The sequence below is a fragment of the Microcaecilia unicolor genome, chromosome 5 (genome assembly GCF_901765095.1).
Source record: "Microcaecilia unicolor chromosome 5, aMicUni1.1, whole genome shotgun sequence".
Taxonomy (NCBI): domain Eukaryota; kingdom Metazoa; phylum Chordata; class Amphibia; order Gymnophiona; family Siphonopidae; genus Microcaecilia; species Microcaecilia unicolor.
In genome coordinates, this window is record NC_044035.1 from 315699397 (window position 1) to 315715352 (window position 15956).

The window sequence follows — 15956 nt, forward strand, 5'->3', positions numbered from 1 at the left end:
GCACAGTAGGATAGAACTACTGGGCAGTAAAGAGCAGCTGGGTAGCAGTAAACACAGGGCAGGCCCACTGAGAATTGTTTTACCAGGAAGTGTGTCTGTCTGGCTCTCTTTATATATGATCACTGATTATACTCACCTAAAGCTGATCAAATGGACTCCCTTTAGGGAGTGGACATGTATTTTTAACACTCAAGCTTATGTTTCCTTGAACTTGTGCACAGCTAAGTAGGCTTTAAGGCTTTGTTCAAATCCTAGAAAACATCATGGGGGGTGGGGGGATGCAGTAATGTCAAGGTCCACCTCCAACCTGCAGGTGAATTATTCTTGGAAGAACCTCATTCAGGTGAACCTCTGAGCACCAGTTAATAGGCTCCACTCAGTTGACTAGCTATCCTAGTATGTTTTATACCTGCCACTTTCTTTCAAAGGCCTGTATAATATAAACCCAGTCTTGGCTACAGATCTTTGGCAGAACTTGGTTTCCACCTTGCTGAGTGGCCTAGTGCTTTGGCTCCCTTTCTTTTTTTTTTCTCTACAGAAGCCTCATCGACTTTGTACCAATTCCCTGCTGAGTTCCAGCTTTCCTTCCATTCATCGTTTTCCTGGTGAGTTCCTGTGTGCTTGTATTCTCTAACTTCCTGGATCCTCCTGGTGTCTGACATCCCATTCTGGGTTCTGGATTTTGGGCAGCTAACTCCTGAAGGCCACCAGCACTGGAGGGATCAACCCAAAAGGAAGGCAGCCACTACAGGTAGAAAACCTCACCGGATCATCCCCAGATCTGTGGTGCCCTGTCCACTGGAGGGCTGATCTGTGGACCCTGCTCACTCACTGCTTCACGGTCCTCTTTATAGATGAGAACTATCAGAAGTGTGACCATTTACGTGTGAAAATAGTTTGTAAAAGTACCTTCTCCATGTCTGAAATGTAAATGTTCTATTGTAATCCACTGAAAATCATAATTAGCAGAATATCAGGCTCATTTTCAAAAGAGGAGGACGCCCATCTTTCGACACAAATCGGAAGATGGGCATCCTTCTCACAGGGTCGCACAAATCGGAATAATCGAAAGCCGATTTTGGGCATCCCGAACTGCTTTCCATCATGGGGATGACCAAAGTTCACAGGGCCATGTTAGAGGTGTAGCGAAGGTAGGACTTGGGTGTGCCTAACACATGGGCGTCCTCGACCCATAATGGAAAAAAAAGGGCGCTCTTGACAAGCACTTGGACAATATGGGCGTCCTCGACCCATAATGGAAAAAAAGGGCGTCCTTGACGAGCACTTGGACGACTTTACCTGGTCCTGTATTTCTTACGACCAAGGCACAAAAAGTTGCCCGATCTGACCAGATGACCACCGTAGAGAATCGGGGATGACCTCCCCTTACTCCCCCAGTGGTCTCTAACCCCCTCCCACCCTCAAAAAAATCTTTAAAAATACTTTGTGCCAGCCTCAAATGTCATACTCAGGTCCATCACAGCAGTATGCAGGTCCCTGGAGCAGTTTTAGTGGGTGCAGTGCACTTCAGGCAGGCGGACCCAAGGCCATCCCCCCCTACCTGTTACACTTGTGGTGGGAAATGTGAGCCCTCCAAAACCCACTGTACCCACATCTAGGTGCCCCCCTTCACCCGTAAGGGCTATGGTAGTGGTGTATAGTTGTGAGTAGTAGGGTTTTTTTTTTTGGGGGGGGGGGGGTTGGGGGCTCAGCACACAAGGTAAGGGAGCTATGTACCTGGGAGCAATTTCTGAAGTCCACTGCAGTGCCCCCTAGGGTGCCAGGTTGGTGTCCTGGCATGTCAGGGGGACCAGTGCACTACGAATGCTGGCTCCTCCCACAACCAAAGGGCTTGCATTTGGTCGTTTCTGAGAGGGGCGTCCTTGGTTTCCATTATTGCTGAAGATCAGAAAGAATGCTGGCTCCTCCCACAACCAAAGGGCTTGCATTTAGTCGTTTCTGAGATGGGCGTCCTTGGTTTCCATTATTGCTGAAGATCAGAAATGACCAAGTTTAGGGACAACCATCTCTAGGGATGACCTAAATGTCAAGATTTGGGCGTCCCCAACCGTATTATCGAAACGAAAGATGGACGTCCATCTTGTTTCGATAATACAGGTTTCCCAGCCCCTCCACCGGGACGTTTTGCGAGGACATCCTCAGCAAAACTTGGGTGTCCCTTTCGATTATGCCCCTCCACATGTTTTAATAAAAGAAATTAAATTAATGCTTAGTGTGAGGCATTTTTTGCACAGTGATTGCCTTTACCAGGACTGTATGGAGCTTGGAATCACACCCTATGTGGCATGTTCCCTGGCAACCCCACTGCACTACAGCCAAGAAGAGGAGGCAAGGAACAAGGATCAATTTTGACACCCCTACCTCCTTTGTGCCTTATGCTGCTGTACTGCTCACCCAGCCCTCAGTATGGCCCTGGGCTTTACTACACAATAAATAACTTAATGTACTTTAGAACATCTGTCGCATGTAGAACTTTATCTGGAGATTAATATTAGTTTGAGTCCCTTGGATTTTAGCCCCATGCCTTAGTGTACACAAGGTTATTGCTACTGTGAGGTAAAGCACTACCTTTCATATCCAGTACCACACTGGAAAAAGTACAGAATTTAAACCGATTCCCAGTATTCAGCTGATGGGGGTCAGTGTTTCTTTAAGCAGTGATCATTGCTGGCTAAATTTAATGCCAGATAAAAAAAATCAAACCAGACTCAGTTGTTAAACTCGCAAGGGCTTCCAAAATATATAAACATGATTCCAGCGCTCAGAGTCTTCAACACATGTCACAGGTACACCGCTTCTTCATTCAAAAATGTTTTATTAGAAAATTTGTACAAAACTTCTCCTTTGCTTCAAAATCATTTTTATATTCAGGACCTGTGTCAACATGGCTACCTTTCACCATTGCTGCATTGGGACAACAGCCCTGTTCCAAGAACGCTATAATCTTCAGCATTTCATTGTCTGGGCTTGAATATCTGGATCTGACCAGACATGTGCTGACTTCCAGGACTTATGTGGCCGGGACCTGGGTACCTCCACTTTCCCACCTCTTTAGCCCCCAAAGGAGCAACAGGCCCCCTCCTTTAGGCCCACTGCCACCCTTCCCCGACCAATAGGCCCTTTCTTTCTTCCTAACTCCCTCCCAATGAGCAATAGGCCACCTCCCGCCCTATTTCCTGAACCCCGCAATGAGCATTAGACCTCTTCCTGAAACCCCCTATAGGCCTCAACTAGGTTTGCCTTAAAATTCCCTGGTGGGACATGAGCAATCCCTAGTCACTCCTGTGGCTTGAAGATGGCTGGCACACCCTCTAGTAGTAGTCTTGCAATACTACTGCAGTACCATATGACTATCACTAGAGGTCGCAGCAGCCATTTTGAGGCCACAGCTAGCATAGGCATTTTCCTGTTTCAAAGATTCCACTGGACCACCAGGAAGGTTGATAGGCTAGGGGGGGGGGGGGGCTATAGGATTTGGGTAGCCACAGGGGACCTTGGACCCCCAATTTGGACTCAAACCCCCCAAAGTCTGCTGGTTTGGCTGGCAGAGGTCCTGAAGCACCACCAGTAGAAGCGTTTCTGCGGCAATATTCACCGCCATGCTGCCTACCCCTCCCTCACACACGTTTGGTTTTAATAGCATGAGCAAGGGTCGCACATCCTCAATTTCACTAAAACTGAGCATGTGCACAGGAATGGGAAAGCAGGGCAGGCAGTGTGGTGCCGAGTATCGCCACAGGAAGGCTTATGCTGGCCAGCCCAGGTATGTGTGGTTGAAGTGGGGGTGGACAACAGTAGAGAGGTGGGGCAAAATGTGCCCCCTACCTTGGGCTCAGGTCCTCCCAAAAATCGAGGTCCGGCTATGCCTCTGGTTGGAGGGACTTCAGGAGGGGCCCTATGGCTCTTTAGGGAGCTCAGGAAGGAGGCAGGGGCCTCTTGCTCTTTGAGAGCAAGTCAGGAGAGAGCGAGGGGGCCTACTGCTGTTGGGGGGGGGAGGGGGGGAAATCAGAAAGAGATGGAAGATTACATGTTGCTTCAGGCTGCTAACTGCCCTGAAGTTATGAGGGTGCTGGCCAATATTCAATGCCAGCACCTGCACTGCTAAGCACACAGACTTAGGACTGCTTTTTGTGTGGGCCTACTGCCAATTAGCTATGCAGGCACCAGCACTGAATATTTGCCAGCATATCTGCCAGGTACTTCCTGACTCCACTGCTGCAACACCTCTCTCCTGCCCAGTTTCAAGATGGCTGGTTAGTGCTAATATTTAGTGGCACTACTGGTTAAGCGCCGCTGAATATCAGTGGCTAGCCTGCTGAGTGCATTTAAGCAGGTAAGAGCCTTCCCTGCCTGCTGAAATTGCTTTGAATATTGACAAAATTATCAAGCCTGTCAGTTTACTGCATTTTTACTAGAAACTTGTTTGTTTAGGGCTCTGCTGCAATTTCATTTCTTTGGCAGCTTGTCATGAGTATTGGATCAGACTACAGGCCATCTGTCCTTATTGAAATGGACTGGAAAAAATGAAGAACCCCAGCTGGGATGAGGTAGGATAAAGAAATGCTTACCTCAAAGCCAAAACCTGCACAGCCTTAGCTTTAAGTTCCTTACTTGTTTTCTGAAAATGTTTGCCAGTCCCTCATGATCCAAGTCATACATTAGTTTAGTATCATAATATGCAGGTGGTAGAGGTCTCTTGTTTTGCTGTCTCATGTTCTTAAGACAAGAAACCTTTCACCAAACCGGATCTCCATTAACTAGATAATATCATTTGTATTTGCAACTATGTCATTAGGGTACTAATAAATGACAACACTAAAGAGCATAACATCAAAATACTGTATTACCTGTATTTAAAGATCACATTGCCTTTATTCATGTTTTAAAAGTCTTTGATGATCTGGACAGCTTGGGCTCTGCATTCTCCATGCTTCTCTTAAAGAAACAGAGGACCAGTATGGGTAGCCAGTATGTGATGGAATTATACACTGTCTTTGTAGAGAAAGGTTTGAACAACTAGGCTTTGGTGGCAGACTCTTGGAATGGTCTTTCTGATTGGATTAAAGATGTATTAACCTGTTGAGATTTATCTTTGGAGTTGGATGCAGTTATATTTCTGTATTTATGCCTAGATGTATGCACCTGGGAACGCCAGTCAGAGCTCTAATTGCCCTTCTGGAATTTGGCTACTACCAATGTGTCATGTCCCCTACCTAAACGCAAGCGGCATCCTCGGGCTGCGTGGGGTCCCGTCGACACGCTCACTTGACTGGCACTGCCTGAGCCCTGTGTGTGTAGTCCTCTCTGCATTTGTTCAGAGAGCGGTGGTTGCAGGCTCCTTAATTGCTTTGCTTCCATGGACCTGTTTCTGCTCTCTCTCTCTCCGCCTGGCTTCCAGGCTCCTTGATGGCTTTGCTTCCACCCACCTGGGTCTGCTTTTCCTCTGCCTGGCTTCCCTTGCTTCTCTCCAATTGGTCTTCCGGTTCCTCCTTCCCCCGCTCTTGTCCTATGGCTGTGCCCCTTCTCCCTGCTGATGTCAGATGCCAGCACTTTATCAGCTGCGCTCTCCGTGGACTCCATGCTTCAGCTTCTACTTTGGTAGGTGTTTCTAACTCTGTAGTCTGCTTCTCTTCTACTGGTCCCTCGTTGCTGGCTTTGTCTGTACCTGGATTACCCTTCTGCCTGCCGCCTGCCTACTGACTTGCATGTACCTGGATTACTCTCTTTCCTGCCTACTGACTTTCGCCTGCATCTGGATTACTTTCTTGCCTGCCGCCTGCCTACTGACTTTCACCTGCATCTGGATTACTGTCTTGCCTGTACCTGGATTACTCTCCTGCCTGCCGCCTGCCTACTGACTTGCCTGTACCTGGATTACTCTCTTGCCTGCCGCCTGCCTACTGACTTTTGCCTGCACCTGGATTACTCTCTTGCCTGCCGCCTGCCTACTGACTTTCGCCTGCGCCTGGATTACTCTCTTGCCTGCCGCCTGCCTACTGACTTTCGCCTGTACCTGGATTACTCTCTTGCCTGCCGCCTGCCTACTAATCGCCGCTTGTACCTGGATTACTCTCTTGACCTGCTGCCTGCCTGGCCGATACATTCATCACCCCGCTTCCAGCTCCGTCCCGCAAGTCCTGCAGGCAGCCCGCACCTAGGGGCTCAACCTCTGGGTAACGGCGGTCAGCGCAGGTGAAACCCGGGGTTGTCCAGCCGCCAAGCAGAACAGGTTCTTCAGCAGCAACAGGCCCAGCTAAACCGTCAGTCCGGAGTTCTACAGGAAGCATGTTCCAAGATGTCAACCCTTCAATCCCAATGACAGCCTCCTGTTGCGTCGTCCGGATCCGTGTTATCTACTCCAGGGGTGCGGCTTCTTGAGCCTCCCCGGTTTGACGGCTCCCCTTCTATTTGTCGAGGGTTCCTCAACCAATGTCATATGCTGTTTGAAATGCAACCAGCAGCCTTTTCTACAGATAGACTCAAGATAACCTATATCACTTCTCTACTCTCTGGATCCACCTTGGCTTGGGCCTCTCCTCTCTGGGAGCAACGGGACCCTTTACTCACTGATCTTGGATAATTTGTTTGCCGCTTCCGGTTAGTTCTTGATGTGCCGGGGCAGCCCTCCTCTGCAGCCCCAGAACTTCTATGAGTTCAACAAGGCACTTGTTCTGTTGGTGCTTATGCCGTTCGCTTTCGAACCCTAGCTTCAGAGGTAAGATGGAACCAAGAGGCCATACGACCATTTTCTGGCAAGGACTCAATGACTTAATCAAAGATGTACTGGCCAGCCATGAACTTCTGAATGCTTTGGATGCTCTGATCACCCTTTGCGTCCGTATCGATGTACAGCTTCAAGAAAGGTCATTTGAACGCTCTTCTCGGCGCTGCTCTCAGAGACCATCTCCCCAGACGCCGCGCCCTTCTTCTCCCAAAGGTGCGGCAAGCTCTACTTCTGGAGTCCCTGAAGAGCCAATAGTTAGCGGACGGCATCGCCTCTCTGAGAAGGAGAGGGCTCACCGTCGGGACAATCAACTTTGCCTCTACTGTGGGCAGGCCAGCCACTTCCTAAGATATTGTCCGAATAAACCGGGAAATGCCATGACCCAAGGTCACTGAAGGGGGTGGCCCTGGGTCGTTTTTCACCTCTTCCGGACAATCTTGTCTCCGTCCCAATTTCTCTGCGCTGGAAGGAACTCAGTATTAACACTGTGGCTTTGATTGATTCAGGAGCGGGAGGAAATTTTATTGACGCCGGTCTCCTGAACCAACTAGGAGCTCCTTCAATTCTTTGCAAACCTACGCTACAAGTGACCTCCATTCAAGGTTTAACTCTTCCCTACTCCATCACTCACGTTGCCCAGCCCTTGCAGATGCAAGTTGGAATTTTGCATAAGGAGTAAATTCAATTTCTGGTGCTTCCCCGGGCCATTCATCCCGTTATTTTGGGCCTACACTGGTTACGACTACACGCACCAAATATCAACTGGACTAAGGGTGATATTGGCAGTTGGGGTTCTCAATGTTTCGCCACATGTCTCACGCCGGTGGTGCCTTCCCCGAGGACTACTGCGGCCTCCCCGGGGGTCTTGAGGCCGGGTGATGCTTTTCTCCCCAAGGAACATCATGATTTCCAAGACGTCTTTAATGCGCAGGAGGCAGACTCTCTTCCTCCTCATCACCCTTTTGTCTGCCCCATTGAGCTACTCCCAGGCAAAATGCCCCCTCGGGGCCAGCTCTACACCCTTTCTCGGGAGGAATCTAATTCCATGCGGGAATATAATCAAGAAAACCTCTGTAAGGGCTTCATCAGACCCTCTTCATCCCCGGCAGGGGCAGGGTTCTTTTTTGTTTCCAAGGAGGATGGCTTGTTGTGACCCTGCATTGACTACCGAGGTCTGAACGAAATAACCATCAAGAATCGGTATCCGCTTCCTCTCATTCCAGAACTTTTCGACCGTCTGCAAGGGGCATCTATCTTCACCAAGTTAGATCTCCGAGGGGCATACAACATAGTCCATTGCTATGGGGACGAATGAAAGACCGCTTTTAATATCCATGAGGGGCATTTTGAGTAATTAGTTATGCTATTTGGCCTTTGCAACACACCTGCGGTGTTTCAGTTATAGTTTACTTGGTGACACCCTGGTTTTCTCTACTTCTGTTAAGGACCATGTCCATCATGTGCGTACGGTCCTGCAGCGCCTCTGGAGCCACCGCCCATTCACCAAGCTGGAGAAGTGCTCGTTTTATCAACTGTCTATCCCATTCTTGGGATATATCATCTCCTCGAATGGCCTCCAAATGGACCCCGCTAAACTCCAAGTCATCTGAGATTGGCACATGCCACAGGGTCTCCGGGCCTTGCAATGATTTTTGGGCTTTGCTAACTACTATCGGCAGTTCATCCATCGATATTCCATCATCACTGCCCCTCTCACCGTGTTGACCAGGAAGGGGGCAGATGTGAAGAACTGGACACCGGAAGCCCTAGACACCTTCACCACCCTCAAACGAGCTTTTCTGTCCGCCCCAGTACTCCGAAGTCCTGATGTTAAAAGACCGTTCGTTATGGAGATTGATGCCTCTTCCCTCGGGGCAGGGGCTCTTCTTTCTCAAACCTCCGAGTCTGGCAAATGTCACCCCTGTTTTTTCTTCTCTAAAAAATTTTCTCCAGCTGAAAAAAATTATACCGTCAGAGACCGGGAACTGTTGGCTCTTATATTGGCTTTTCAAGAATGGTGCTACCTCCTGGAAGGTGCTTTGCACCCCATCACGGTAATCACAGATTACAAGAATCTCCTATACCTTCAGGAAGCCAAAAGGTTGAACCCACAGCAGGCACGCTGGCCATTATTCTTTGCCCGTTTTAACTTCCACCTGGTGTTCTGACCGGCTGAGAAAAATAGGCAAGCTGATGCCCTATCCAGGGCCTTCAACCCTTCTGAAGAACCCGAAGAGTGTTACCCCATGCTCAATCCTACCTGCATTGCCTCCTGTCATGTCCAGCTAAGGAACAGGTTATTTTGAGTTCATCTTCATTGGACCAAACTTGTCTTCATTGTGCCATCACCATCCAGCTAGATAGGCAGTTTCTTAAAAGGTGGAGGATAAAGAATTATTTTTTTTTTACATTTGTATCCCACATTATCCCAAGCAAACTTGGATTCAGTGTGGCTTACATTCAAAAATACAGTGAGACAGAATAATACAATTCAGTTATATCATGGGAGCAAGTTCATGAATAGGTCTGAAATATTTAACAAAGATGAGATTACCATATATACCCAGCTGGGCATTTAAAAGCTGGCCTTTAATGATGCTGCATATTCAGAAATCATAGCCATAAGTATAGACAGCTATTCAAACATCACATACATGCACCAGAACAGGCATCCATACACACTCTGCAAAAGTAAACAACAACTTCTTCAGAGTACATCCAAAATTTTCTCATTTCCATCTTCCAAAATTCCAGACAGCAGCTCTACAGATCAGCAAAATCCAAAGCAGTCCAAAACAAGTAAAGTAAAACAAAACAACCCCTCCCCCAAACACCACCATTTATATATTATTGTTCAATCACCCTTATGATTCACCTTTGGGTTTAAAAAGCAAAACTATGTGCATGTAAGGAATGGCTAAACAAATTAAAACAAAGTTTACAGCAAATGCCCTTAATATGTAATACGTGGTATCAATAATGAAACAGTGATGGATTATTCACTTAGGAAGCAGCCTGAACCAACAGATTTATTTTCCATTGAACATAACTAACATTGTATGAACTTGGCAGCTAATAGTTGGACAATGTTGACACATTTAGACTGCTTCTGGACTTCTGCATTAACTTCTCACTCATTATTCAATACATTTCTGTGAAACAGTAATAAAGAAGTATTTTTATAACATACCATTGCATTCCATAAAACAAAATCCTCATGCCATCTTTTTCTTTTGATGTATAAAAAAAGATGTTAAATGCTCCCAGTTTCAGCCTATGGGAATTGCGGCAGGCAGCGGCTCTGAACTGGGACCAGGGGAGGGAGTTCAGAGAGCAACGGGCAGATGTCGGGTCATTAAAAAAACAAAACTATATTGTATGTATGTACAGGGGTAGGAGTGGGGGTGGGAAGGGCCCACCTAGGTTAACTCTGGGCCCACCCAAAATGGCAGGTCTGCCTATGCCCCTGTGTAGTAGTCTGGTGGAATGCTGAGCGTTATATTTATTTGATGTGTGGATCCCGACCAAGAGTGAGTTACCGACGTATTTAAAGGATAATGTTAAGAACAAGCATCAGACGCCAACCACCCCTCCTCCCCCACCAAGTCTTTTTCACTATCAGAGAGGTGACGAGCACACAGTACAGATGGTTTTATTTCTAAGCACATCCCAAGAGATAAGAAAGAGAAACGTTCCTACTAGGGATGCTCATTCATTTGAAACAATATTTCCCATGTCATTTTGTGATGTATTTGGCCCAAAATGACAGGAAAAAACTGAACATGTCAGCTTTTTCCTGTGGTCTTAATAGTGAGCCCTCTTTGCAGTAGTGTGTCCAGTCTTTGGGTGCATGCCACTGGAGGAGGGCACACTTTTCCCAAAACAGTGTACACTATTAAAAAAATTGCTCCAGGAATGAAAAATGTATTTCAAAAATGAAAACAGCATAAGTCACTTCCCAAGATGCAAGGGACTGAAATAGAAATCAACAAAGGCGTCCAGTTTCTCCTACATATGCAACCAGTTCTGGAATGCACTACCAAAAGACCTTAAAACCATGAGCAGGGCCGTGCCAACACGGTAAGCGGGGTAAGCACCGCAGGGGGCGCCTGCCTTCAAGGGCACCGCTGCGGTGCTGCCCCGCCTCCCACCTACCTTAAAAAAAATGTTGTAAAGCAGAGTTGCAGGCAGCGCCTCGCGTCTGCCCTGCTGCTTGTAAAACAAGTAAATCTCTCTTTTCTCCTCATCATCGTCGGGCTTCACTGTGTCCCGCCTTCCTCTGAGGTAATTTCCTATTTCCGCAAGGGTGGGACACAGTGAGACCCGACGATGACGCCAACTGATAGTCTGCAGGGGGGCACCAGAGACCCTAGGCACGGCCCTGACCATGAGCACTCATCTAAACTTCCAAAAAAACCTAAAGACTCACCTCTTCAGAACGGAATACACTGCAGAACCGACATAAACATCGAATAATGAAACACAACAATTAAACTAAGAAACGGACAACACTCAATCCCTTTCCACATGATCCCATTCTTGCAAACTGCATGGGACAATCCGCACCAATTCTAATTCATTGTACTTCTACGCTGTATTTGTCCACCAGTGTATGTATTCACCTCTCCGGAACTTTGCAAGCCACATTGAGCCTACTAATACGTGGGAAAATGTGGGATACAAATGTAACAAATAAATAAACAAATTAGTTCTCTAACCAATGAAACCAATACTTCCTCTGTATGCTGCACAAGCTAGCATGTTTGAAAATATAAGTGAGATTAAATAAAAATGCTGCCAGCAATCAAGAACAACGAGGATGCTGCACCTCATAGGTTTTCTTGCTGTTTTGAGTGTACTAGATGACGGCTGTGCGGGGAAGAGGAATCCTAGACCATCCTCAGTGGCTTCAACTTTTTGACGTCATCCCGCCTCCTGCTTTCCTCATCTTGCAGCACAAGGTGCAAATGCAAGATAGCGTCGTAAACCAGGAAGTGAGTTCGGAGCAGCGCCGGATGAAAGAGAGAGAGAGAGAGAGAGAGAAGCTGGGCAAGAGTGCAGCAGAAGCGAGGTGAGAGTCATGCGTTCGGCCCAGAGTATCCCCTCGTTTTCTTCAGATGGAGGAAGTGCAGGGCACAGGTCTTCGGCTACAGAGTAAGCCCGAGTAGCACAGGACCAGAAGAGGGGAAACAATGAGGAGAGAGAATAACGAAGGGGAAAGAGTAAGGGAGGGAAGAGAGAGAATAAGGGTAAAGAGGAGTTGCTACCGGCCCCGAACTCTAACTGTACAGCACTGCAGCAACACCCGAGACAGAGGTGAACAACTTTCCATACACTTGCCACAAGGAGCAGCACGCGTCGCGCTCTAGCTGTCACTGCGGTACCGGAAGTAGGCAGCGGTTGTTTACAGGCTGTGACGTGCTTGTGTTAGTGCGCCTGCACAAAGGGTGCTACGCTCGTGTCCCACGTTCTCTCATACGTACTGGCCGAAACAAGGAGGGCTTTGCCTCTTAAGCGGAGTAAAACAAACAAAACCTGTTCACAACTTTAAAAAAAAAAGGATCCTAATTTGATGGTGAAACGACTCGCTCGGCAACGCTGTTGTATTCTCACGCTGATCTCGTAGCGTCAGTCTCGCTCCGCGAGATCAGCGCCAGAGTGCAGGTATCCGCAGATTTCTCATTGTCACGGGTGTCAGCAGGTCAAGTGTTATTGTCATATTTGAGTTAGCCATTCCACCAGCAGTCGGAAAAAGCCCTTTAACGCATTGTCTACCACGTATAACATCAAGACTACTGTTCACAAAACATTGGATTGTTAAACTTTAAAATATCCGTTTTGCCGTCTGCTAAATTTCAACGTTATGCATTGCAAATAATGTAGATTAACTTTTAAAAATCCAAATAATTTTATATTTCAGATCCTGCAACGTTGAGGGGACGGAACATGATGCACTGGGAAAGGTGCTGCCGCCAACTCTGTTGAGTCTCGCTTCCCGCTTGCTCACTTTCATTTCTTCTGGTTGTGATGTGAGGAAGGGGGGTGGAGGCCCGATAATGCGAGTGTGAAATGTTTTCGCTCCCGAGACCGTGGATGCAAACGACCACTCCGTACATGTGGATGAGGAAAGGAGAAGGGTTGAAAAATTGCCGTTACAACCTTCATAAACATTTTTTTAGGACTCATTCACTTCGCTAAAGGGGTGGAGGAGAAAAATAAGTTGGGCAAACAGCGAACCAGAAAAATATTTCTATCAGCCACCATCTTGATCTAGATATAAAAAGCAAGCCCAAGCAAACTATCTTGGCAGGTGGCGGAAGTTAAAGGGAGGTAGGGTTTGGAAGGGTGACCATGGAAGAGAAAAAGAATGCGAGAAAACTGAACTTGGTCGAAGTCACAAGACTCCAAGAAGAGCATGGCAAGGTAAACAGAAATGGTAGAGAAAATAAAACCCTATCCATTCCTTCATCCCCTACACACAAGGGTCGACAGGAAACTAGACAAGTTCACTAACAATAAGCCAAATTGTAAATGTTTTTATCATCAGAGGGAAGGGGGCGTTTCCAAGTCTGCAAACTTGATGAGAAAGTGGGTCATAGAAACTTTTTCTCCTTGCCACCTGCAGAGCTGAAGTAGTGATGAAAATTTAGAAAGTGAAACTTCCTAATGCTCTTCTGCAGGGGGAGGGGGGAGAGAGTGGAGCTGTAACCAAAGTGCGTGGCTGAAACAGTGTCTTGTTCACCAGATCATGGTCCTGTACAATTTTAAAAATTCCAAAGGAACATAATGTGGTGGGAATAAGAAAAATAAATTCTAAAGTGTAATAGAACCAGTTATTAAAAAAAAAAAATAATACAACCAGAGTAAAAAAAATCTTAAGAATTTATAAGAAAATTATTTTGGAATGATATATCATAAAATGTTTTGTTAATTTTATTCTCTCTCTCTCTATATATATATATATATATCCAGTTATGCTTAGTAGACTTAGGACTCAAGGGACAGATTGGAGAGCAAATTTAATTTTTCTTTGAGACAATGGAGATAGATCCAGCAAATGTCAAAAATGTGCTTTGCTTGCATCCTCATTTATATTTCTTTGTAACCATGAGGTTCTTATATTTTAAAGGGTTTCTCTTTCTCATTCCGCTTGTCAGAAACTTTGGATTTCTTAAATAACACTGTTGTCCTTATAATAACAAATCATGACATAAAAGAGCTACACATTTGTACATGTTAAAGCAAGCACTACATTTTTATGGTCTACCTCTGAATTCTCTGTTCCCTAGATCGTACAACTCACCTCTTGATCGTATTGCATATTTAGGGCTAGAGTCTATATATGGCACCTGAAAAATCCATGCCGAAAAAACATATGCCTAGGCATATTCTATAAAGTATGCCTAAATCACTGCACAGATTATAGAATACACCGAGCATTTGTCCATGTGACTTAATGTAGTCGTGGACAGTTACACCAAGTAAAAATTGGTGTAAATTCCAACACCTAAATTAGGTGCGGACCGGGTGCATTCTCTAACTTGCATAGATTTTAGAACCACCTATGACCCACACTTCCACGCTGATGGCCACTCCCCCTTTTCAACTATGCATCTTAGAATTTACTTGCATCACGTTGCAGAATTCGCTTAGACATGTGTGCATGTAAATTCTAATTAATGCCAATTGCTTGTTAAGTGGCGGGTAGCGCTGATTGGTTTGTTATCTACTTAAGTTGCATGCGCAAATCCAGAATAAAACTGGATTTGTGCATGCAACTTAAGTCTCGCTATATGGAATCCAGGGGTTAATGTTTTCACCTTAAAACTACCAGGATTAATTAGAAGAATAGAATTTCATTTTTTCCAAATCCAACATATTGCCTTGAAACCAGGTCCGTTTCAGTTGAAAACATGCCTAAATATTTGAAAATGTATCTAAATAGTTATGTAATAACTAGTAAATATGGCCCGTTTCTGACACAAATGAAATGGGCGCTAGCAAGGTTTTCTTCGGAGTGTGTATGTTTGAGAGATTGTGTGTGAGAGAGAGAGAGTGAATGTGCGAGTGTGTGTGATTGACAATGTGCGAGTGTGTGTGTTTGACAGAGAGAGTGTGTGTGCGAATGCGTATGTGAGACACTGTGACTGTGTGAGAGAGAGAGAGTGTGTTTCACACAGATACACTGTGTGAGACAGAGTGTGAGAGTATGTGTGCGATACACAGACTCTCTGTGAGACCGAGAGTGTGTGAGAGTGACTGTGTGACACATAGAGAGTGAATGTGATACTGTGTGAGACATAGTGTGAGAGACTGTGTGAGAGTGAGAAAGAGCTTGACACTCTGAGAGAGAGTGTGTGTGTGACAGAGATACCTCCCCATTCCCTCTGTGGTCTGAGGACCCCCTCCCACCCTCTGGTCTCAGGATCCCCACCCCCCCTCTCAGGTCTGAGGACCCCCTGCATCTCCACCCCCTCTGCGTGGTTGGCAGCACCGTGTGAGTGTGTGTGTGTGACAAAGAGTGAGACTGGGTGCGAGTGTGTCTGTGAGAGAGAGAGTGTGTGTGATTGTCCTCTCTCCCCTGCCCCCTCCAGCCACCCAGCGATTGTCCTGTGTTTCCTGCCCCCCCCTCCAGGCACCCAGTGATTGTACTGTGTCCCCAGATTAGCTCCGTCGAAGCGGCGGCGTTATTGAAAGCCCTGGCTGTCCACGGAGTCAGCTGCAGAACGTTGGAGGTGAGTTCGTTCCCTCAGTCCTGCCTTCTGTTTACCCGCCCTCGACGTCATCACGTTTTGATGCATGGGCGTGGCAGAGAGAGATGTGACACCGTTACGAACCTTACGAACCCTTCACTGAAGCCACGGAATCAGCTTCAGAACGTTGGAGGTGCTTTTTATTATAGTAGATGTAAGTGATTGGGATAGCATGAACAGCTTTGCAAAAAGTCACTGTTTATTTTCCATTTGTAGCACCAGAACTAATTTCTATCTGGTTCAGCTCATAGATTATTTTCATCACTTTTAACAACAGCTGTGCTAATTGTGTTATATCAGTTTAGTATCATTAGATTTGTTTGAAAAATGACTAATTTGTTATTACTACTATTAATACTATAACATATTTGCAGCACTGTACACAAACAAGTAAGAGACAGTCACTGCTCGACAGAACTTACTGTCTATTCAAGACAAATGAGCAGGACAAATTAAGC

At 46.3% G+C, this 15956-nt stretch overlaps 1 protein-coding gene across 4 annotated transcripts in view; it reads left to right on the forward strand.

Annotated features, from left to right (window-relative positions):
• Window positions 1-11719: 11719 nt before the first annotated feature.
• Window positions 11720-15956, forward strand: part of URI1 (URI1 prefoldin like chaperone) — a 211737-nt gene continuing 207500 nt past the window's right edge. For 2 of the 4 annotated variants that reach the window (XM_030204397.1, XM_030204401.1), the window contains exons 1-2: window positions 12197-12409; window positions 12666-13168. In XM_030204397.1, the coding sequence (XP_030060257.1) occupies window positions 13097-13168 (72 nt within the window). In that variant the 5' untranslated portion in view covers window positions 12197-12409; window positions 12666-13096. Of the gene's footprint in view, window positions 11817-12039; window positions 12062-12196; window positions 12410-12665; window positions 13169-15956 lie in introns of those variants that run through there. The other 2 variants (XM_030204398.1, XM_030204400.1) reach the window with 2 other exon arrangements.